The 23,830-nt window shown below is 37.5% G+C and overlaps 1 protein-coding gene across 21 annotated transcripts in view; it reads left to right on the top strand.

The window, feature by feature from the left end:
• The window catches only part of DLG2 (discs large MAGUK scaffold protein 2), a 2,194,174-nt gene that overhangs the window by 1,375,001 nt on the left and 795,343 nt on the right, over positions 1 to 23,830 (top strand). For 17 of the 21 annotated variants that reach the window (XR_008658315.2, XM_055281255.2, XM_055281254.2 and 14 more), the window contains one exon: positions 22,527 to 22,580. Coding sequence is in view for 20 of the 21 variants with exons in the window: in XM_055281255.2 (XP_055137230.1) it covers positions 22,527 to 22,580 (54 nt within the window). In the remaining variant the exon portion in view is untranslated. Of the gene's footprint in view, positions 1 to 327; positions 690 to 22,526; positions 22,581 to 23,830 lie in introns of those variants that run through there. The other 4 variants (XM_055281267.2, XM_055281269.2, XM_055281266.2 and 1 more) reach the window with 4 other exon arrangements.

The raw sequence follows: 23,830 nt of genomic DNA, 5'->3' as shown, positions 1-23,830 counted from the left end.
TCTGTAGGTGAAGAATATGTCACATCTAGCTCTTACCTAAACTGAGAGGAGAGCTGGACGTATTAAATGACACTGTGAGTATGCATGTATATAGTTGTATTTCTCACACAGCAGACAAGTGCTGACATCTGTATATGTACATATATGTGTGTATATAACCTACTCCCTTCAATGTTACTACTTTTCACAAGCTACTTAAATTCCGCCACCATGACCTGCCACCCAAATCTTCTGGTAGGAACATTTTTTCACATCTCTCTTCTTCCTACTTCTTTCCCCCCACACACTTATGGTATGTGCCGTTTCACCAGACCCGTGTGAAGACAGGAGAACACTGATGGGATTGCTTTTCACAAGTGTAGGAATGAAAATTCTTCCCGATGAAAACATCTGTCTCTGTTCAAGTCATGCCCAGTTATCCCCCAAAAGAAATGTTCTGATTAACTTTTTTTTTAGTCTTAAGATAGCAGTTTGTGTAGCAGATCTAATTAAGAAGTTTATGTAACAGATCTGCAGGGTTTTTTTTTTTTTTTCTTCTTCAACTGGGTTCTATGAGCTCAGTTTGAGTGTTACCAGCTTTCGCTATGCAACGGCCAAGTGCTTCTCGGGCTGAGAATTATCAGCTTTTGTGGGATACTATTGCTTCCTTAAAACAATGTGAACAAGCTATGCAACATGCATTTATTCCGGTAAGGAAAATTTTCTGTTATTTTCCTAGAGATTCTTTTATTTATTTTTCCTTTTTCTCCTGTTATATCTATAGAGAAATGTATAAATTCTGTGCATTTGACAATCATGGTTATTTTCTCTGTAGTTCTAGTTCAGGCTAAATATATGGTTTTTCTCTGCATGAATTCCTAATTCTTAATATGTCCAAGCATTAGTCGGTAAGAAAGAATAAACAGTGGTCCAACCAAACTCATCCCACTGAAGATAGTAGTTTCTAATAGTGGCATGTACTAAAGAAAGGAAACAATATTGATATTCCATATATTAATGTTTGAAATAAACTGCAATGTTTATTTCCTCATTGGTTCTCCCAGAGCTACTTGAATATCTTTTGCAGTTAGGTTTGATATATAGATCAAGAAACCAAAATTGCTATTCTTTACTCCAAGTAAAACCCACCAAAAAAGTTATCTTGAAAAGTATAATTGTTTCTTTAGTAAAGTAGTGATGCAATATCTAGATTTTGTAAACATTTCTGACAGAAGTCGTGTATAGCTATATAAAGTGAATTAGTGAATCAGTGTCATTGTGTTTTATTTTGGAGAAATAATGTTTGTGCTTATAATTTATTTAACCAGAAGAATCAGGCTGGCAACATTTGATAGGCTGAGATAAGGTAAATAGGACTACCAAGAAGTATATTAAAATATTTGATTATTTTCATTAGATCTACTTTGAAAAAATTGAGATCACCAATTAGCTATGAGAGAAGATTCTTAAAAAATAATCTCTGCTAAAATTTATTTGGTACCCTCTCAAGAAAAACATTATTTGTGACATAGAAACTCAAGAGATATGCTTCTTTCAATAGCTGGAATAAATCTTCCTTGAAGTTCACGTTATTTTCAAGTGACTCAAGTTAGATACCATCATATTTTTCCCTGTAACTTGGAAATCACTTAAATGTCACAAACACTGGGCTATATTTTAAGCTCTTCTAATTGAACCACTATATTTTTGTTGGATCACAGTAAGTTGATCTTGACTATTAAAGCCATAAAGCTTATATAATTTTTGTAAGAAGTCTAAAAAACTAATGGTGGGAAGTTCTCTAAATCATTTTGTTATAAGGATCCTACTTTGAACTAGAATCTAGAAAGTATAGTTTGCTTCTCCTATCTTTATGAGACTTCTCTTCCTTTTTTTTTTTTTTTTTGTTGTTATTATCAAAGTGTGATATTCCTTGTGAAGCTCAAGTATTTCCTCTTTCACGGATCCATCCCTTGCCAGGCAGGGTTATCTTCCCCTTCTTGATTTCTTGTATGCACCTCTGATTTATCACCTAACATTTTATTCTTAAGTGTTTTCCTCTCAGTCTCTCTAATTATATTGTTACTTTTGGGGTAAATGTGAATAGGAAAGTAAGTTGGAGAAAGGAACTAACATTTACTTGTTTGTGTTCTTGTTGTCTTGTCTTGAACTCCTTAAATATAGAAGTGCATCTATTCCCAGTGTCTAGCACAGCGCCTGGCACATAAAGAGTGCTTGGTGAGCCTGTGAGGAATGACTAAATCAACTAACAAGAGTCTCCAGTTTCCAATTAATGCTTGACAGTTTTCATTATTAGCTTTGTCTTTACTGATCTCATAAAATTATTTCTATTAAAGTCCATCTGGAGAAAACTCAGAAACCTTGACTATACCATTGTGGTGGTGTGGTGGTAGGGGCAGGGCTGTGTTAATACATGGAATAGACCCCTTTGGGTCCAATTAACCTTGGATTCAATTCCCTTAATTCGTGGGCTACTCTGTCTTTGATTCCAGTGTATGTTTCCAGTTTTCCCTAATTCACACATACATAAAATCATGCCCAAATTATCATTCAGGTTTGCTTTATTTTTGACTGCTCTAAATCTTTTCAGAACATATTGGGAATTTGCCAATATATCTCAAGCATCTTCCAAGTCTTTATTAAATATATGACACAATTTCATGAGAGTTTCTTTTAGAAAATATAGCCATTATTAAAATATTATCAGTTAAGAATAACTCTTTATAAACTGACCCTAAATTTATTTTTTTGTCAGCAGAAAAGGTACTCTATTCCCTGCTTTATGCACTTTTTAACCCAATGATATATACTTCATGTACACACATGTATTTATACTTGTATGGAATTTGTACTAATGATACACTTCATTGTTTACAGTATCCTAATAAATCCTAAGGTATACATATCCTATCATGCTGAGTCTATTATATTAAATCGATGACAAATATATGGCTCAAATAATTGCCTCCTTTAAAATAAACCTTGTTCTCTTTTAAATCAAATGCTTGAAAATGAACAACGTATATAAAGTATAGTCACATATTGATGTCGCTGATCTTAGGAGAATTGACCTGAAAAGGTGGTAAGCAAGTAAATGCTCTTCTGTGCATCTACTGTGAGTGTGGATTCCTAATACATCATTAGAATGCGGAGCCACCTAGATGGTCTGGATCATCTCACTCAAACACCATAAGCTATGAATCACAACTGGTGTTTCAGTCAGTGTAGTTCTGTGAACTAACAATAAACCTGACATAAAATCTCAAGTCATGATATAATCTGCCCCCAGGGAACATCCCATATAAAATTCATATTGGTGAAAGGAACCTCAAAGCGGCTGATACCTGGATAGTGCTGCTCAAAACAGTCTTCAGAGAAGAAGGAAACCAAACTACGAAGTCCTTCAAAGTTTCAGGATTTGATTTCACATATTAGATCCTGCCCTAGAGTTATAAAATGTAAATAAAATCTGGAGTCTCAAGCAAGTTCATCTGCTGGATCCAAGAGCCACAAGTGCAAAACAGCAACACAGAACTTTTCTTATCTTTTAGCCTAAGTGTCTGGTGAATGTAAGCTCCTAAATGTTTATTAAATGCATGATTTATAGAAAGTTCTCATGAAGTATTTTAAATTGGTTCCATCATTGGGGGCATAAGGGCATTCTTCTAGGCAGTCAATATTTTTGGATATTAGGCAAATCAGAGGCTTTGCAATTTTATTCAAATGAGTAGATATGCTTATAAATACAGTCTCAATTAGTAGTTCTTTTCGTAGAGACTGGCCTGTGTTTTTATTCATTTGTTAGTTCAATCAGCTCACTCACATTTTCTGGAGCCCCTACTATGTGTCAGACACTATTCTAGACAGGACAAGTGCCCAAAAGTAAACTTAAAACTTCTTTGTGACATCATCACTTTGTAAGAGAGATAGTATTACCAAATGGTGCCCTAGTGTCTCTTGCTGCAATGTACAAATTTGGTTTTCCTTATACTGCTAACAATCATATCCGGATTTCATAAAAACGTTCACACGGGGATCAGTGGGTCCTAAGTACAGTTCTTATGCTCATCTTGCTGGTAGACTTGGGGCTTCTGTCAGTCAAAAAGAAGTTGCAATACTATTCATTCATTCATTCATTCATTCATTCATCTCAGAAAAACTTCTTCTGACCCTAATGTGAAAGTTATGCAGCTTATTAATCATTGGGAGAGATACAAACATGTATAAATCAGGAGAACCCCTAACTGGAATTCTGCCCCCAAGAATTTTCAGATTGATTTGCAAATCACTGTAATGCCATATGCAAAATGTAGAGTATACTAAGAGTCTATGAATTACCACAAGAATTCAGAGAAGGGGCAAGCTTCATGGAAGGCTATCTCAGCTAGGTTTGAAAGTTAAACAGAATTTTGACACTCAGTAATGATGGAAGAAGAGGACATTCCAAGTGGAGGAAACAGAAAAGGCACTTGTTAATTGTGTAAACACAGTCCATTTTTCCATGTATTCATCTATTCAACGAATGCTTATTAAATACCTTTTATGTGTCAGAAATTGCGATATGCCTAGAACGTCTAATAATAAATAGGACACAGTCAAACCTTGCCCTGGGGGCATTTACCTTCTAGTGGTGGGGACAGACATCAAATAAACAGTTACACATATATCTCTATTACACACTTGAATACTATCCTATGCAAGTTGTTTACAGTGTTTCTCACAATTGCAATTCAATATTACATACATACACAGATACACATCAATTACCAGAAAGTGTAGCAACAGTAGATACTTTTCCAGTCACTACAAAACAAAAGAAATAAAACATCCTCCCAAATATGCTTTAGTTTTAAAATATAATTCATTTATCCAGCAAACAATTAACACATCCTGCTTGCCACACCCTGGGCTAGGTACTGGCAGTTCAAAAAGTAATAGTTAATATTTACTGAGCACCAATTTTATGCCATGCACTGTTCCAAGCATTTTACAGGTATTATCTCAATTCTGTCAACAACTTCTGATGTAGGTACTATCATCTCCATTAAAAAAGAGATGGGCCGGGTTCGGTGGCTCTCGCCTGTAATCCCAGCACTTTGGGAGGCCGAGGCGGGTGGATCATGAGGTCAGGAGATCGAGACCATCCTGGCTAACACAGTGAAACCCCATCTCTACTAAAAATACAAAAAATTAGCCAGGCATGGTGGCACGCGCCTGTAGTCCCAGCTACTCGGGAGGCTGAGGCAGGAGAATGGCGTGAACCCAGGAGGTGGAGCTTGCAGTGAGCCGAGATTGCGCCACTGCACTCCAGCCTGGGTGACAGAGCGAGACTCCATCTCAAAAAAAAAAAAAAAAAAGAGAGATGAAGTACCTTTCCCACAGTCACATAGTTAATAAATGGAATGATCGGTCTTTGAACTCAGTGATTCAACCTCAGAGAGCATTTTCTTAACCACCTCACTAGAGTAAGAAAACATTAAAACCAAGAAAACTGTATTGCAGTGTGATTAGGAGCAGCAATTAAAAGATGTACAAGCCATGGTAAATGCAGCAAGGAAAGAGTGATCCGTCTGCTTGGGATGGAAAGGAAAGATAACCAAGGAAGGCTAGAAAAAGGAGAAAAGTCTTGAGACAGTTTTAAAACAGGGGTTTACAAGATGAGGGAGGTGAGAGGTTAAAAACAACTGGAACAAAGGCACTAAGGCAAGAAAGAGCAGTATGAAATGAGAGTATGTTACTTTCTCCAACCTGTGATCTAACATTTTGAGCATTACAGAAGCAAGGTCAGAACAACCAGGATGAGAGTTGGGTCATATTTAAGGTCAGGAATTATACAGGTAAATCATAAAAACAACACTAAATAATTCAAGCCCACAGACAAAGGCACTGGAGCCTCAGAAGAGAACCACAAGTTAAGAAAGAGATGATTTTCAGAAACCTGGCTTAATTATCCCTACTACGTGTGGCCTGACCTACAGGTTGACAATGGTGCCTAGAACTGAGTATATATCCACGGAGACGCAGAGAACGTTTGTGCAGAGATGTAAAAGAATGAAACAAATGTAGAAAAAGAAAAGGAGATGAGAAACTATGTGGTCTCAAAGAAAGATGCAGAGAAATGAGGCTGAAAAGAACTAAGAGAGGCTGGACTGTGACTTTCTGGGTCCCCCAAAACTCCCAGTTCTTAGTTCCAGTTTATCAGGCGGCCTGCCCTGCTGTGCTTCTTGTCATTTTAGCCTGGCAACAAGTTCCAAATTTTGCTTAAGCCAGTGCAAGTGGGTTTCTATACCCACAGCCACAGAACTTTAAGATAGGGGCCAGTTAGTGACTAGTGGTACAGGAATAGGATACAATGCTAAAGAAGATGAAGGACAGAGTTGAAGAGAAGATAAACAGATCAGCTGAGGACACTGGTCTTCAAAGTGAGGTTGTATCCTTTAGGACTTAACTCCTATCCCCTTCCACAAGCCTTCCCTTATGCCTAGTAACCGGAAGACATGCCTTTTCCCTCCTTACTTCAACCCTGATTAACACCCCCCTGAGGAAAAATAAGAGTAGGGAAATATCTTACCAACTACTTTAATCTATACTTTTGTATGCAGTCATCACAATACCAACATGAAATGGACCATTGTTATTATCTACATTTTAGAGGATCAGTGGGGTTAAGTACCTTGTTTAAAATCATGTGGCCAGTAAGACCAGGAGAGAACTTAGGTCTTCTAACCATAATCTCGTCTGCCTTTCTTCATGCCTGTCATGGGACTTTGTCCCTATTTCTCTCGTGCATTTTTTTTCTGCTTTGGATTATAAGCATTTGGGAGGTTTCTTTTATCTCCACATGACACTATGAATTCCTTGCAGGGCAAGACTATGCACTTCTCCTCTTCCTACTTTCTGCAGTGCCAAGTATGGTGTCTTAAATATTATGTTTGCTAAGTATATCTGCATAGATGGAATGATGAATACTTAAGAAGGGAGAATTTAGGCAACAATGAAATGATAATGAGGAAATGATCCTTCTTGCCTTAAATAAATTCTTAAACTATGTCTCCTGAGCTCCAGCATCACTTCCACCGATTCTGCCTCTCTGGTCCCTGGATATATAGTTTGAACCATCGTATGCTGAGGTCAGCTCTAAATAGGATTTGTTCAGTGATGACTTTCAGTCCCAGTTCATGGTGTTCCAAGTGTGTTTTGTCCTTTCTGGATTCTAAATAGTACTTAAGTCATCATCCTCAATCATGTCGAATTCATTTCCCTGTTTCCTTCCTCTTAAACACGCTTTGTATTTCTGTTTATTGGGGTATTAGTAATACCCCAATTTTTAGTCCATTTCCTTTTGAAGAATACGAACAAGGCTATTAATGGAATTTCTATTAGTATAGGAAAAAAGATGACACTTAATCTATAGAGATGTTCAATTTAAGGCAGAGCGGGGAACTACACCAGAAGCGACCTGGATAATTACAACAGCTTGGGACTGCAAGAACATTTGCAGATTGCTGGTAAAGTGGAATGAAATTGTCACTTTGGGTTTTTAATAAAAAAGCAAGAGCCTGCTATCTTTATATCTTCCTCACTTGTGAAGTTTGCATTTTCTTTGACTACCGGTCTTGTGATGCCTGTACATACACATCTGGAGGCCACAAAAAACTAACACCAGGTGCAGGGTGCCTTCTTTGTATTCCAGTATTGCTCATTATAAAATGTTTTGATGACTCATTAAAATGGAGTATTAGCACTGATATATGTTATTGTACAATAGAGTAAAGCTTACATTCTGCCACTTCCACTTTCCATACCCATCCCGGAAATTGCAAAAATAGAACCCCAAACTTATTTGTTACAGAACAGAAAAATAGACAGCTGTTCAGAGTTAATAATGGCAGTCCTCTTCCATGTAGCAAACCAAAATTTAGAAATATGCACACTAACACCTGAAAAGCTTTAATGTGCTAATACTAGATATGCTATTTTTGAAGCTTCATTTAGATATTTTTATTTAGCAAGAAAATGCTTAGGAGCAATGGGATTTCTCATTTTCATCATGTAGAGTTGAAAAAATTATACCAATGTTTTTACTCTTGCTGCTGCTGCTGCTAAGACTACCTCTACCACTACTACTACCTATTTTCCTTATATTTATTTATCTTGCTACAATTTTCAAAGTAGTATAAACTAGATTACTTCTCGTTACAACTTTCACAATTAGGCAAGACAAGTTTTATCATCTTCATAGTAGTTATATGAAAATTAAAGCTTAGAAAGTTGAAATGGCCAGGATCAGAAATGGTTAAACAGTAAGACATAATGTAGTAGGACTAAAATCTGAGTTCGATTTTTATTCTGATTCAGAATTTCAGCTATGTGAAGGATCCTTCTTCCACCATTTGCTACCATGGGTAAATTACTCAAATTCTCTGAGCCTAAGTTTCATCCAATGTAAAATTAGATGTTATATATAACTTTTTAGCATTGTTCAAAGTCTAACAAAATCATGTGAATTAAACTCTTAACACAGTGCCTGACCCAAAAGTGTGCCCGGTAAAGGTTGTTATTACTGTTGCTGCAAATTTTTAAATGTTATTCCAAATATATACATTTACAAACTGCGTAATGTCCTCATATATGACTATATTTGCTTCTTGAAGAACCACATGATATTGATGAAATAATAATTTTTAACATCTATACATGAATAGAAAGTTTCAGAGAGATTAAATTAATTAGCTAAGACCATTGTAGAAGTGAGGAGAAAGATCTTAAATCCCAGACAGATAATCCAAGTTCTCAACTCTTTTATTACTACTTTTATGATATTCAAAATTAGACTAGTATTAAAATCAGGAATCGTATGATTCTCATTATAGTTGCATATAACCTTAGAAATAATTCAGAGAGTTAAGTGACTTGACTAAGTTCTACAGGGCCACAGCCAGTCCTAGAAGCCTTGTCTGCTAAATCCAAGTGCAGGACTAGAAGGTGCTCATCCTATGACATAACATAAGATACAAATGTTCTTATACAGTAACAGTGGGTGAGGAGCAGTCATGAAATGATTGCAAATATATTCATAAGAAAGTTATCATCTCCTTTCTAGTTGGTTAGGAAGAACCTTTATAAAACAAATGAAGGTTCCACAGTACCTGAGATTACAATTCCAATGGAAAAAGGAGTCTGAGAGCACAGAAGAGAGAGTCCCAGCCTGGGAATCATCATTTCACTGTCCAACTTGTGACACAGTCCCCACATACCAGAAAACAACCTACTCCCTGTCCTCCTTCTCTTTCATTCTTTTCTCTTGTTATTTCCCCATCTCTCCTCTAGCCCACAGCAACGGATAATATTCCTCCTTCTTTATGTTAAACACACTGCTGTAGCATTATGCCAGGCCTACTAGGAGGTAAATTGAACAAGCAGTATCTTTGCTTTATAGAATAATTTAAAGTAAGAAAGCCACCAGAAAACTGAGAAAGCAAGAGTAACATAGACACTGCCACTGTGGGAAGCTAGAACAGCTGTGGGGCTAGGAACTGGATGGCATTTTGGATCCAGAGATTTGTAGGCTCTTGGCTTGTAGAACAAAGACTTCATTGCCTAGTTGGTGACAATATACAAACACATCTGCAGAATATATTCTTTGACATCAGCAAATGCCAGCAGCATTTAGTGAACCTCTATGTTTCTAGTCCCCATTCACGTCTCCTTTTTATCTGTTATTTTTCTCCATGTTTTTCCTCATTGGAAATGATTCCAAATTGAACATTAATTTTGAAGAAAAATGGGTTGAGGGGAGATTCTTAGACTTACAGATGTTATCAGAATTTAAAATAAGGGAAAATGAAACTAAAATATCCTGTGCCCTGTTCGTCTTGTAATGAGCGCCCAAGTGCCATTGTTTAGAAACAAGTCTTGGAACATCCTCCAGGCCACCATAAACATAAGAACATTACAGATTACTAATGGATAACAGTAAACTAAAACTCATACTTCATCTTTGCCTCTCTCCCTAACCTTTCTTCTCACACAAAAGAATCATTCTAGATATAAAATATTTTAAGACTTTCTGTATAGCTTCACCTGTTATGTTTCAAATCTTAGTGTATGATCTAGTGTCAACTTATGGTGAATAGGGGAAAAATGAAGGCAGAGGGATTTTCTTTCCGGAGTTATACCTTATATAAAAGGGATAAAAGCAATAATGGAAGAAAGAGCTTGGTAATAATTCTCAGCTTCACTTCAAATCTTTTTTACTCTTTATATAGAAGAGAACTCCTTGCTGCTGATTACGTGGTTCTTAGGCCAGAAAATTAACCTGTTTACAAGAAAAACAAAATATGAACTATGAACATAGAGCAAGAGGACCATATATAGATTTTTGAGGTGCCTTGTCTAAGGCACACAGGACATTATCCTTCAGCCAAGTCATTAGAAACCAATTTATATAATTGTTCCTTATCAAATTTAACTTTTGTCTTTTATTTCTGCATGCTTTTCTTAATGTCCTGTCTCCTAGCTTTCTATGTCTGAGTGGTAAAAACAGAGATATTTCCCAGAATGAAAAGTTATACAGCATCCTTGCTTTCTTTAAAGTATTTCCTAGTAAAGGATGAACTTTACAAGGAGTAAAATCAGATCCTTGATGAGAAATGGACTTTCAGAGGCCATTTCACTCTTGATTCCTTAAAAAATAAAAATAAATGGGGAGACTCAGTAAATTGCTGAATTACTGAACTTACTGGGTCTAAAACTAAGATCTCCTGACTCCCTGGTTCTGCCATCTTTATATTAGGAACATAATTCCTTGACTGGAGTGTCATTATTTGCAGGGAGACAGAGTGCCTGATTTTTTATAGCCATGCAGGAACCACTTGGATTGTCAGGTTGATTCCATTATAAATGACTCAAAACTTTATGTTTCTATTAAAAATAGGAATACTATGCAGCCATAAAAAGGAATGAATTAACAGCATTTGCAGTGACCTGGATGAGACTGGAGACTATTATTCTAAGTGAAGCTACTCAGAAATGGAAAACCAAACATCGTATGTTCTCACTGATATGTGGGAGCTAAGCTATGAGGACGCAAAGGCCTAAGAATGATGCAATGGACTTTGGGGATTTGAGAGAAAGAGTGAAAGGGGGTCAGGGGATAGAAGACTACAAGTATGGTGCAGTGTATACTGCTCGGGTGATGGGTGCACCAAAATCTCACAAATCACCACTAAAGAACTTACTCATGTAACCAAATACCACCTGTACCCCAATAACTTGTATTAAAAAAAAGATGATTATGGAGTAAAGGATGAAAATTGCATTCGTTTTTAACATAAGACATGAGGCTACAAATAAATGTCTAGTTTTGGGTAAGGCTTTGGGGATATATTCTCACATTTTATCAGGAAAGTTTGAGAAATGCTGTAGATGTCATTTTGCTTTGTCGTGATTTTTGAGTTCTTAGTTTTTTCTCCAAATCCCATGCTTCCTCCCACCTAACTTCTCCTGAAATGTACAGTGGAATAATAAGTTAGAGCAAGTAACACTGCCAGCAGCTACCATCCTTGCTCCACGCAGGGTAGTGGTGAGACAAGAATATGGATTTGGAGTCAGGAGGAGTGAGCCTTGGCTCCACCTGGTTGTTAGTCTGGGGATCTTGGGTAAGTTGTGTTACAAGTCGATGCCTCACTTTCCTTATCTATAAGATAATCATAGTTGGAATATGTACTTCATGGGGTTGCAATGAGGAATAGGGAAGAATAAGCACAAAGTACCAGTGTATAATTAGCATAGAGGAGTCTTTCTATTTATAATTTTCCTTAATTTTCATGCTCTGCAGTGAATAGCATGGTCTGGAGTGCATGACAGGCTCCAGATGCTCACACAGGGACACCATCAGGCAGTGTGGTACAAGAGCTCATCACCAGAGGGCAGCATGCAGTTACCCCTTTCTACCCATTTTACCTAATTCTGTTGCCTCAAGAGTTTCTCATGAATTATAACTCCTATTGCTCTGACTCTAGTCCAATAGGTCTAAAAATCAATTAACAATTACTGTTTGAGTGTTTGAATGTGTGTTTTATATGCCTAGCACTGTTAGGAGTGTAGGTGGAGTGGCTGATGAAGAAATAGAGAGGAGGAGGACCCTGACTTCAAAATGATTACAATTTCTGCGAGGAGACATGAATATCACACATGAACCAATTAGCTATCAACATGTATAAAAATATAAAGAAATTCATTAAGAATGTCAGGGTTTTGTGCTTTCACATAACTTATATCCTTTAATATTTAAAATTCAGTGTGGTCTGAAGTAATACAAATAATGAGTGCTTTAAAATGTGGGGAATAGGATGTATAGATTGAGTCCTGGAGTGATGATGGGGAAAGTGTCATGGAGCATCTGGAACTTTAGATTGTCCTTGCAGGATGGAAAGAATTTGGTTAGAGAGATAAGATTGAGGACTGCACCTGATTTAGGATGTAGGAAAAGGAAGAAATGAAAACAAAGACATTGCGGTAGGCATGAGCAAGGTATGTGCTTGGAGTAGTAAGGATCCTTGCCTGGTGGGAGGAAAAGAGAGAAGGATGGAAACTAAATAGCAATAATTTAGTGATCCCCCATTGTGTATAAAACCATTATCCATGTACTACAGAAGAAATAAGCCCTAACTTAACCTAAAGAACCAGGTTATTGACAGCTTGCTCCGAATTCTGGCACCTAAATCTGGATAATACAACTGTACTGCTAAGATTATAGCTCTTTAGTAGCTTAGCAACAAGGAACAGATGGTATCCACATAGATCTTTCCAGGAATAGCACCACATGGAGTGAATCAGTGAATTAAGTAGGTATGGTTATTATGGCATGGGGCACATTGACTAAACCACATTTGAGATTTGAGCTAATGACTCCATTTTTTGTGGGATCTTCAGAAATCATTTGCATAAATAAAGCAGTTAGATTTGTAAAAGCTCGGTGTGAATCAGTGGGGTTTGAGGCATTATGGCCTAATGGTGAAAAGCAAGGGGCTTAGAGTCAGAACACCGGGGTTTGAATCTCAGTTTTGCCTCCTTTTAGCCGTCTGACATTTTGAGAAATTCACAGAATCATTCTATGCCTCTGTTTACTTACCTATAGACAAAGGAAAATTCCATCAATCCTTCTGGGGTTCTGTAAGGAGTAAACAATAAAACACAAGTAAAAAGCTTACCATATTTGCTTGGCACACAGTAGGTAGTTGGTTAATCAATGTTAGTTCCCTTTCCTCTCACTATGGAAGTTAAATGATTGAATGTGTGCGATATACTTTGTATAGCATGACATTGGTGGTCGATATAATTGCCAGTTTGAATTTCAGTGTTGATCTGTAGATATAGTTTTAGTGAGTAATTTATTTTAGCCTTTTATACTAAGTGTAAGTACGTATATGGCGAGCATGCAGGATGGAGATCTGAAGAATCTTCATACTAACAGTTCAAGCAATCCCCATTTCTTCAAATAAGATTGATTCTAGAAAAGATTTATAAAGTGAAGAAAACTCTCTTTGGCATGGGGCACATTGACTAAACCACATTTGAGATTTGAGCTAATGACTCAATTTTTTTGTGGGATCTACTGGTCTCTATTTTCTGTGCTTCATTCTCCAGGCTGCCCCATCATTTCTGCACTGGGAAAAAAGGGAAGACCAACTCAGCCTATCTGAGGTCTTTAGGATATTTATAGGATATTAATTTATTTTCTGCAAAATATTTTACTACTTTGTATTTTAAAGGAGGATCAAACAGAGATAACTCTCTAGTCCAAGGGGATAAAAAATACTAATGGTGAGTTTTCAAGGATAAGTAAGACAAATTGTGTTGACTAGGACAGACTTTACTTATCAAATCTTAATAGGGTGCAGAAGCAAATGTATTGCAGTGGTTAGGATTTATCCACTTTGGAGCCAGGCTACCATTGTCTGACTCATGGTCCTGCTATTACCAGCTGAATGACCTTGGGGAAGTTACTTAACATTATTAGTTTTCTTATCTGAAAGTGAGGGTAATATTATTTTTATTATTAAGAGTTCAGGTAAGCAAAGTCAAATTGATTTCAAGCCAAAACATGAAACTTCCTTCCTGTTACCTTGTTTTCTGAGCTAGGCTGATGTTAAGCTAGGTAGGTAACCATCCAGGCATTTTATTAAATGCTAGGGAAAGGGACCACAATCTTAGCTTCCTCCAAAGTTGCTTCCTTTAGACATCCTGCCACAGTCTGCAGGATGAACTAACCAAGCCCTCAGGCACTCACATAGTTTATTCAGCACTGTTCTTGCCTCAATAAGTCCAGTTGTCTTATGTCTCTGTAGAGCAGGGGCAAAGCAGGTGACAAGCCAAAGCCACTACAAGATATTAGTAGTGATGACTTAGAGCTGGGCTGGATTCAACTGCACCCACTTAGTTGTCTTGTAGAGAAGGAACTTAAGAGGAGAAGAAAATCTAGCAAAGCAAAAAATAATCTCGGTAATAAGTATAATAACCTAAGACACTTTTTTTTTTTTTTTTTTTTGAGACACAGTCTTCCCAGGCTGGAGTACAGTGGCACAATCTCAGCTCACTGCCACCTCCACCTCTGGGGGTTCCAGCCATTCTCCTGCCTCAGCCTCCCAAGTAACTGGGTTACAGGCACCCACCCCCATGCCCGGCTAATTTTTGTATCTTTAGTAGAGACAGGGTTTCACCATGTTGGCCAGGCTGGTCTCAAACTCCTGACTCCAAGTGATCTGCCCAGCTTGGCATCCCAAAGTGCTGGGATTACAGGCATGATCCACCGTTCCTGGCCTACACATGTATTCTTTAGTCAGCTAAATTCTTGAGAAATAGGTTAAATGGAAAATAGCACTGTCCCATTTTTAAGTGGGGGTTTGCAAGACATTAAGGGACCCAGAAACCTCTGATAATTGGGGAATTGAATCTAAGTCAGAACAGTGATAAATTTCTCTTCAGACTGTCAAAGAGAAACTAACAACTTTCTAGGCAGAAAATAATTGCATTTTCAGTCTGGTCGCCTAGAAAAACTCAGGCAAAAAAATCAGATGTTGGAGTTACCATTATGGACTCCAGGGTTAGAAAGACATGGGTTTAAAAACTGCTTGTGGCACTTCTTAGATTTGTGACCTTATGCAAGTGACTTGGTCAATTGGGATCTTCTTCCTTTCTTCTCTCCTTTCTTTCATTCCTTCCTTCTTGCTTTTTAATGGGAACAATAATGTTTTCCTTAGAACATTGTAAAAATTAAATGCATTCATATATCTTAAAGTACTTATAGCATTCCTGAAACATAATAATCACCTTATATATGCTTAATACCTTATTATTGTTATTCTTGTTATCCTCAGTTTTGATACTATGTAATTGTGAGATCTGGGTTATGTCATATTCTTTGTATTCATTTTCATATTTATAGAATGTAAGAGTGTAATTAAATGTTCCTTAAGATCTCAGCTTTAAAAGTTCTATGATTCTAGAATATATTTATTCTTCCTATTTTGTTCCTCTCTCACACAACCATCGATGTGTCTTTAGTCAGTCAATTACCAATTTATTTGGGGCTTACTCAAAGAATGCCTGAATCAGTCAGCCTGGGTATGCTGGGGCCATCAGCCTTTTCCTAGGCATGCCTCCTACAGGCCTCTTCTCATGACACACTGGGCCTCAGCAACTACACCAGAGGAAGGTGGGGAAGGTTCCTGGGCCAGCCAAGATCAAGGCACGTTAAATAAGTTTAGATTTGAACTGGCTTGTAACTTGTTGATCAACAGTAAAAATTAGGATCTGGCCAGGTGCGGTGGCTCACACCTGTAATCCCAGCATCTGGGGAGGCTGAGGCAAGTGGATCACTTGAGTCTAGGAGTTCAAGACCAGCCTGGGCAATATAGCAAAACCCCGTCTCTATAAAAAATACAAAAATTAGCCAGGCATGGTGGTACACGCCTGTAGTCCCAGCTACTTGGGAGGCTGAGATGGGAGGATGGCTTGAGCTTGGGAGGCAGAGGTTGTAGTAAGCCAAGATGGAACTACTGCACTCCAGCCTGCATGACAAGGTAAGATCCTATCTCAAAAAAAAAAAAAAAAAAAAAAAAAAAAAAAAAAAAAAAAAAAAGAAAAGAAAAAATAGAATCCAGAGATAACTGGTGAAATCTGTTTTCATTCTAAGGGGCAGTAGAATATGGCTCTGGAGCCAGGTTGCTTGGGTTTGAAGATTTACCAGCTATTTACCAGCTTTGTGACTTTGAAAAAGTTATTTAACCTCTGTTTCCTCAGATCTACTTTGAGAATAACAGAGTTTGTCTCATAGAATTGTGTGAGGATTAAATAAGTTAATTTACATAAAGTATTTGCTATATAAGTACATACTCTTATTATTATCTGTCCCAGTATTAATATATCAGGGGATTTAGGTGTGGCAGGGTCATAATACTACAAATCTTCAGGTAGTAATAATTGTAGGTTCCAAGTAAATCCTCCAAATAGGGTCCTACCAGCACCTAGAGATGTGGAACTCCAGCCTAAAAGATTGTGGAAAAGAAGGAGAGGTAAGACAGGGTTTCAGTTCCAGTGGAGAACTAAAATGTGATTCAGTTAATGAAGGCGGAAGTCACTCCCCCAACCATGCCACATTTTTTTTTTCCAGAGTAAGCCAACATAATAGAGGGTTACAAGGAAAAATCGAATACACAATACAGTTATCCTGGGTTCAACACTCAGCATATCTAATCCAGTACTTAATGTTAAATGTCTTACTTCAAAGTTGATGGGGTGTGTGGGTAGTAACCCTAATATTCTACTTCCCTAGCCAGGATTAGCATATGGTCTGAATGGGGCTCATCCTGATGGAAGTCTTCTGTGTGAGTTGTGAAGCAAAAAGTTTGCTAGCATGCTATCTTGTAGCTGCCAGTCTAAAACAGCTAATATTTACCTTGAAGTTCTCGGATCTCCAACTCTCATAATGAAATCACACACATACACACGCACACACATATACCCACATACAGGACTCATTTTCAAACTTTCAGTGGCTTCCATTTTGTTTCAAAATGTCATGCCATACCATACATAAAAGTCATTTATAGAGCTTGTGTCCCTCTAAATAGACAGAAATCTTGCCCACTCGGTAATCCTGTCCTGTAAGGCTGATAAGATGAGCCAAAGGTATCCAAAAACAGCTCACATGTTATTCTTGCAATATTTTGCCACCTATTTAAATTGGCATAATGACAATCACCTGCCTTCCATTTGCATGTCCCAGGTCAGTTGAAATCCCTGCATAGTTCCTAGTACCATGAGTGTTACTGTTAATTTCTTGCTGATCTAGTTCTCTCCTTTTCTACCTTGCTTCTTAAAAGTCTAGATATTAGATTAAGTCTTTTTGACCTTCCCACTGATTAGCCTACACTTCTCGGAGCCAAGCTTCGTGAGAGTGTTTCCTGGCTGACTAGCTACTGTACATTTCCTGCCAATACCTTGCTTGAGGAGGCTTCTTCACCATAGTTGGCTTCATGACCACCTGTCCACATATGTCAGAGGCATTTCCCATATCTGACACTTAACACATATCAAAAGGTAACCACATTAGTCAGAATCAATGAACTCCTGTGTAAAGTTGCATTCATTTTGTCAGATTCTTTTTTATTTAGAGTCTCTTGGAAGCAAGCAAAAAAAAGCATATCTATTACTAGTATAAACAAAATTGTTCATGAAATATGAGAACATTTGTATGTCATATGAAGCCCAAGGATAGGAAGGTGGCTGACATTTATTAATAACTTGATCTAATCGTTTAAATTATATCAGTGTTCCTTCTGCTTGCTTCTTGCCTCTTGCCTCTCTATAATTAGCTGTACTAGTCCCTTATGCTGAAAACTGGCTTTCTGTGCATGAAAGAGAATGTCTTGTAAAAGGCAAACAACACAAAAAAAAGTCTTCATAGTTTGGTTTACTTAAGAAAGAGGTTTTTTTCTTCATCCCTTATAGTTTCAAAAATCTTGCCTAGATGTATAAAAAAAGATTTTGTTCTAGATTTTTCGTAAATCACTTTCCAGTTAATGGAAAAAGGCATATTAAAGAAGGACACTAGAATCTGCTGAGTCACCAGTTTGATTTAGGCATCCAATTAAAGAGGATATCCAAAAGGAAGAAAGAGAGTATATGGCCAGATGTGGTGGCTCACGCCTGTACTCCCAGCACTTTGGGGGCCAAAGCGGTTGGATCACGTGAGGTCAGGAGTTTGAGACCAGCCTGGCCAACATGGCAAAACTGCATCTCTACTAAAAATACAAAAATTAGCCGGTCCTGGTGGCAGGTGCCTGTAATCCCAGCTACTTGGGAGGCTGAGGCAGAAGAATCACTTGAACCTGGAAGGTGAAGGTTGCAGTGAGCTGAGATTGCACTACTGCACTCCAGCCTGGGTGACAGAGTGAGACCCCATCTCAAAAATAATAATAATAATAAAATAAAGAGGGTGTATATGGCAGGGCAGTGGGAAGTGTGGAGAAAATACTTGGTGGGAACTATCAAAGCAACTGGATAGTTGGTTTTTAAGACTCAGAAACAAACTAGATCAAACTAGTCATAGCTTCTCTTGACTGTAAAAGTGAACAAAGAATCAGGAGCCAGATGAGCTAAAGGAAGATTTGGAATTACCAGCTGGTGAGAAGAGCACACTCATGGGCCATGCTTGGAATTCATCTACGTTCTGTGTAGTCTGGAGTGGGCTGTGAAGGTCCTGGAGCAGGGCAGTGGGAGAGTCTTCAGAGAGCCTGGTGTAGCAGCACAGTGGGTTAGTGTGTCATTCAGAAGAGCCTACCATGGCATCTCTTTGGCAGTCACACCAGGGCGGTACCAATGTCAGATGTATGTGGTGTATGTTTATTTTTTACACAATCTTGTTTGTTAATGCATTTTTAATGACTTTTAGAGAGGTAGGTATTAACTGTGGCTTCTGGATCCTTTTGGCACCAAGAAGGAATAATAAACTTTCCATATAACATAGATTCCACATAACATAGATCTTATCCTTTAAGTTTTTGTTCTCTACTTCAAGTTGAGTCCATTCACAGACTCCACATCCTAGAGTTATGAAATTATTAATTATTATTTTATAAAAACTGAATTTAGTTAAGTAATAGTAACCAAAGAAAGAAAGAAAGTGATACTGGATATTGGAAAAGTAGTTACAGTCTTGTTGATGTCATGAGACTTTGGGGTTCCAGTTCTTTAGAAGTGCTTTACAAAGCTCGTAAAGATATATTACTTTCCTTTATACCTAGTTCTATACTTTTATCACTACATTTAGTCAATAAATTCTAAGTATTTCTCAGTATTCTTTGAGCTCCTTCTCTATACCCAAGTGCTGTGGAGAGTTCTAGAAAAGTATACAATACTTGTCGATTTTTAGACATATAGTCTTCTTGGAAAGACCAAATTTACATTAAAAAATGAAAAATAGCAAAATAAACATACAAAAGTTTTAAATGGCATTACGTAGGAAATAGGCTTGTGTATAAAATTTATTTCCACAACACATTATTATAATCTATAAGAAAAAAAAGCAAAGATGGGATGCAAGCCCCAAATCAAATTAATACCTATTTATTAATCAAAGCTATACTAGAAAATATGGGGAAATACAAGAATCACATGTTATATTCAGAGAGTTTTCAGTCTAGTCTTGGATATGAGGCATACTTTTGTGAGTCATGGAAACCAAACAGAAAGCATAGGAGAGATGTCATCAAAACTAAAAACCTTTTTAAAAATACATACTAAGGCTTCACCAGACTGTGTTCAACATCTAACCTGCAATATCTTTCGGCATCTTTTGCCTTCAGGGTGTTCTTTGCTTTGTCTAGTTCTTGTATGGTACTCTAGTATAGGGCTCACATATCACTGCAAGACTCTTGTGATAGAACCACCTAGATCCTGGGATTATGAAGCAGCTTAATGGGGAAAAATGAATTTTGAGGTCAGAAAAAACAATATTCAAATGTCAAATCTCATTTTCACCGAGCCTCATTTTCCTCATATGTAACATAGAAATAGTGATAATAATGTCTTATCAATATGGTTTTGTGGAGACTAAATGAGGATATATATGCTTATGTATATATTTAATAAATGGTAATACATACTTAATAATCAGTAATTATTGTTATTATTGCCTTTGACATGAGCTGTTTTAGAACCACAATCTAAACAGGCCTCTTATTAGTGCAGTTGTAGCCACTGACATAGCATTGAGATCTCTGCAGTGTAAACAGTTTACAAGCCATCCAACAATATATCTTTATAGTAGTCTATCTTAAGAGACACTTACTACTAATAATATTTAACATTAATTCTGAAATGTGCTCTTTACAAAGCACATTCAACTATATCACCTCATTTGATCTTCAACCTTTTTGGAAAGTTGTTACTACTATCCCCAATCTACAGGGAAGGAAAATTAATCAGACAGGGTTAGTGGATTTGCCCTAAGATCACACCACTAGGAAGTTACTAAGCCCCCAAATCATACAGTCAGAAAGTTCCTAAACCAACCTTGAGCCCATGTCTTCTGACTGCAAACCTCATAACTTTTTCTCTTCTCTACATGCCTCTCATTATTTTTTTCATGAGATCCAGTAAAAACTGTCTTTCTCCAGAGTCTTTATTTACCCACAAGATACGTCCCATTGAGAATCATGAAAATATTATGACTGACTAGCTGATCCATTATATAGATATGTATGCCAAGGTTGTGTTTTCCATGCACAGCGTTTTCGGTAAAGACATGAAATTTTGTTTTGTAAAACCTGCTGGATTGCTATTTGTTTTATCATTTGATTAGGATTCCACAGAACAGATTGACATTAAAAAGCTGTTAACTTCGTTAACTCCAGAGGGCACAGCTAATGAAATATCCCAAAATTTGAGCACTTTCCAAAACCACCATGTCGTATAGAAGAGCTTTCTACTGATCAAGATGAAAGTATGTCCTTTATCTAAATGAAATCTGTAATTTGAGGCAAAGATTAAAGATCCTTTGGGGGATAAAGCGAAATTTGTTGTGAAAATTCTAGAAACTAAAAAGTAAAGATAGCTCTACTCAGTATTCATGAAGTTAGATTGGGGATGCAAATAGAGATTGCAGTCTCTTATTTTCTAGTGATTTGCCTTGTAGCACTCCTATATCAGTTTTACACAGATTCCCGCTAAACTTTAAAGAGAATTACTGCAAATCGCACATTTTTTTTAAAAAAAAGAAAGTTGAACATATCCAATATGGTTTTCTGTTATATTTGACTGTTAATGTTCTATCTAGAGATTTCTAAGGTTTATGATTAGAGGTGCATAAATCATAAAATATGGCAGGGCGTGGTGGTTCAAGCCTGTATTGGGAGGCTGAGGCAGGCGAATCATGAGGTCAGGAGGTGAGCCCAGCCTGGTCAATATGGTGAAACCCCATCTGTACTAAAAATACAAAAATTAGCTGGGCATGGTGGCACATGCCTGTAGTCACAGCTACTTGGGAGGATGAGACAGAAGAATCGCTTGAACCGGGGAGGCAGAGGTTGCAGTGACCCGAGTTCACACCACGGCACACTCCAGCATGGGCGACAGAGGAACGCTTCGTCTCAAAAAAAAAAAAAAGAAAGAAAGAAAATACAGGATACAGCATGCGTAATGTGTAAACGTAGATGTTGATAAGTGAAGCCTTTTTGTATTGAATATAGCATACTCTCAAAAGGCAGTTTGAAGGGAATAACTATGAATATTGGTTTAGGTTTAATTTTGCTTCCTTGAGAGAGAAATCAAATTCCTTTAGCAAAGTCATTTCATAAAGAAATGATACAGGTCGAGTGCAGTAGCTGATGCCTGTAATCCCAGCACTTTGGGAACCTGAGGTGGGTAGATCACAAGATCAGGAGATCAAGACCATCCTGGCCAACATGGGAAACCCCGTCTCTACTAAAAATACAAAAGTTAGCCGGGCATGGCGGTGCGTGCCTGTAGTCCTAGCTACTTGAGAGGCTGAGACAGGAGAAATGCCTGAACCCAGGAGGTGGAGGCTGAGTGAGCCGAGATCACGCCACTGCACTCCAGCTTGGGTGACAGAGCGAGATTCTTGTCTCAAAAAAAAAAAAAAAAAAAGAAAAAGATATAAGTTTTAACTCTCACCCAATTTATTAGAAATCCTTGCCTTACACATAGCGGAAATCCGCACCTCCTACACTGTTTTGTAGAATGTAAGAGAAAATGGATGTAAATTATATGGATGCTTACTTAATTTCTTTATGTGGTAAATATAACAAACAAATATTTGAGGTGGGGGAAGGTACAGAAACTCTTAGTCATTTTATTTACCCCACTAACACTTGACACAGTGCCTGTACAGGTCCTCGAGAAATGCCTATTGAGCTCTTTGTTAAATAAGCTAACAGAAATAATTTGTCACAGAATACACTATTCATTATTTAATTTTTTTTTTCTATTTCCTTTTTCAGGCCAGTCCTGCTCCTATAATTGTCAACACAGATACTTTGGACACAATTCCTTATGTAAGTAACTTTTTCATTAATACCTTCTTTTAAAACTGTGGTAGAACTTAATTGGTTGAATTTAAATTCAATTCACATTTAGTTTCACCCAAACTAAATAATCTTATGGAATGACATGTAGTTTTGTAAATTTTCTTTTAATAATTTCTAAATCTTGTCTTAGTCATCAAATATTTCTCTCTTTCATTCATGTTTTGTAAAACACAAGGGCCCATTATGAAACAAAAATAAACAACACTGTTTAAATAGTGTTAGTTTGCTAAGTGCCTCACTGAAAAGAGACTGAATTGCTCATAGACACGAGCAAACTTCTTTGGGTTTCTTATGAGAGGAATATTCAAGTCAATTTCTGTGACAGAGTCTGGAACCTAAAGTAAGTAATCAATAAATATTTTTATGGATTTTATTGGGCTTCTAATAAGAAGTGGACAAAAGTTTTGTGAGAGTAGAGCCTATCTATATATAATGAAAGTTATGGTTTTATAAAAGCATGGAGCATGAGATAATAGGATCAAGCAAACCAATGAAGCCTAGGATTCTGTACCTGTAATACAACCACTATGATGGCGAAAGTTCTTGAAGATAGAGTCTGGCTGGGCAGGGAAGATTGGAGACCAGCTATAGGCCACAATGTGGGTGAGTGGTTGACATTATGGAGATCCAACAAGGCTTCGTGAGTGGGGCCTAGCTGATGAGTGGAGGATAGTGATCAAAGAAGATGGGACAGCCACAGATGCATGCTAGACAGGGGGTATGAAGCTGAGAAGAAGGGCTACAGAGGTAATGGACAACAACAAACAGATTCCTGGCCTTTGATTAAATAAGTAAAGCACATAAAGCCCTTAGAACAGTACCTAGCACAAAGTAAGTGCTTGGTAAGTACTGGCTCTTCTCAGTTTTAGCCCACAGCCTCAAATCCCTTCAATGACCAAGCAAATCACAGAAACAAATGGAGCAGTCAGAGTGGGGCCTGTGGGGAATAGAAAGCACATGGCCATTTAAAGAGAGCAACTGCCACTTGGAATCCACTGGTGCCAGATCATTTTACAAAATAAGATGGAAATTTGTACATGTTTGCAATTTCTAAATACAGGCAACTAATTTTCAAAAGTGCAAACACTGTGTCTGCCAAACAAAGTGTGTCTAGTCCATAGGCTGCCTTTTGAGAGATGTTACCTCAAAGGAACTGGCGGTCCTGAGCAGGTTCTGCAATCCAGGACTCAGCCGCAGGGGAGCAGAATGTCAGAACT

The sequence above is a fragment of the Symphalangus syndactylus genome, chromosome 6 (genome assembly GCF_028878055.3).
Source record: "Symphalangus syndactylus isolate Jambi chromosome 6, NHGRI_mSymSyn1-v2.1_pri, whole genome shotgun sequence".
Classification (NCBI taxonomy): domain Eukaryota; kingdom Metazoa; phylum Chordata; class Mammalia; order Primates; family Hylobatidae; genus Symphalangus; species Symphalangus syndactylus.
Note: the sequence above shows the minus strand (reverse complement) of the source record. Positions and strands in the feature narration are given on the sequence as shown.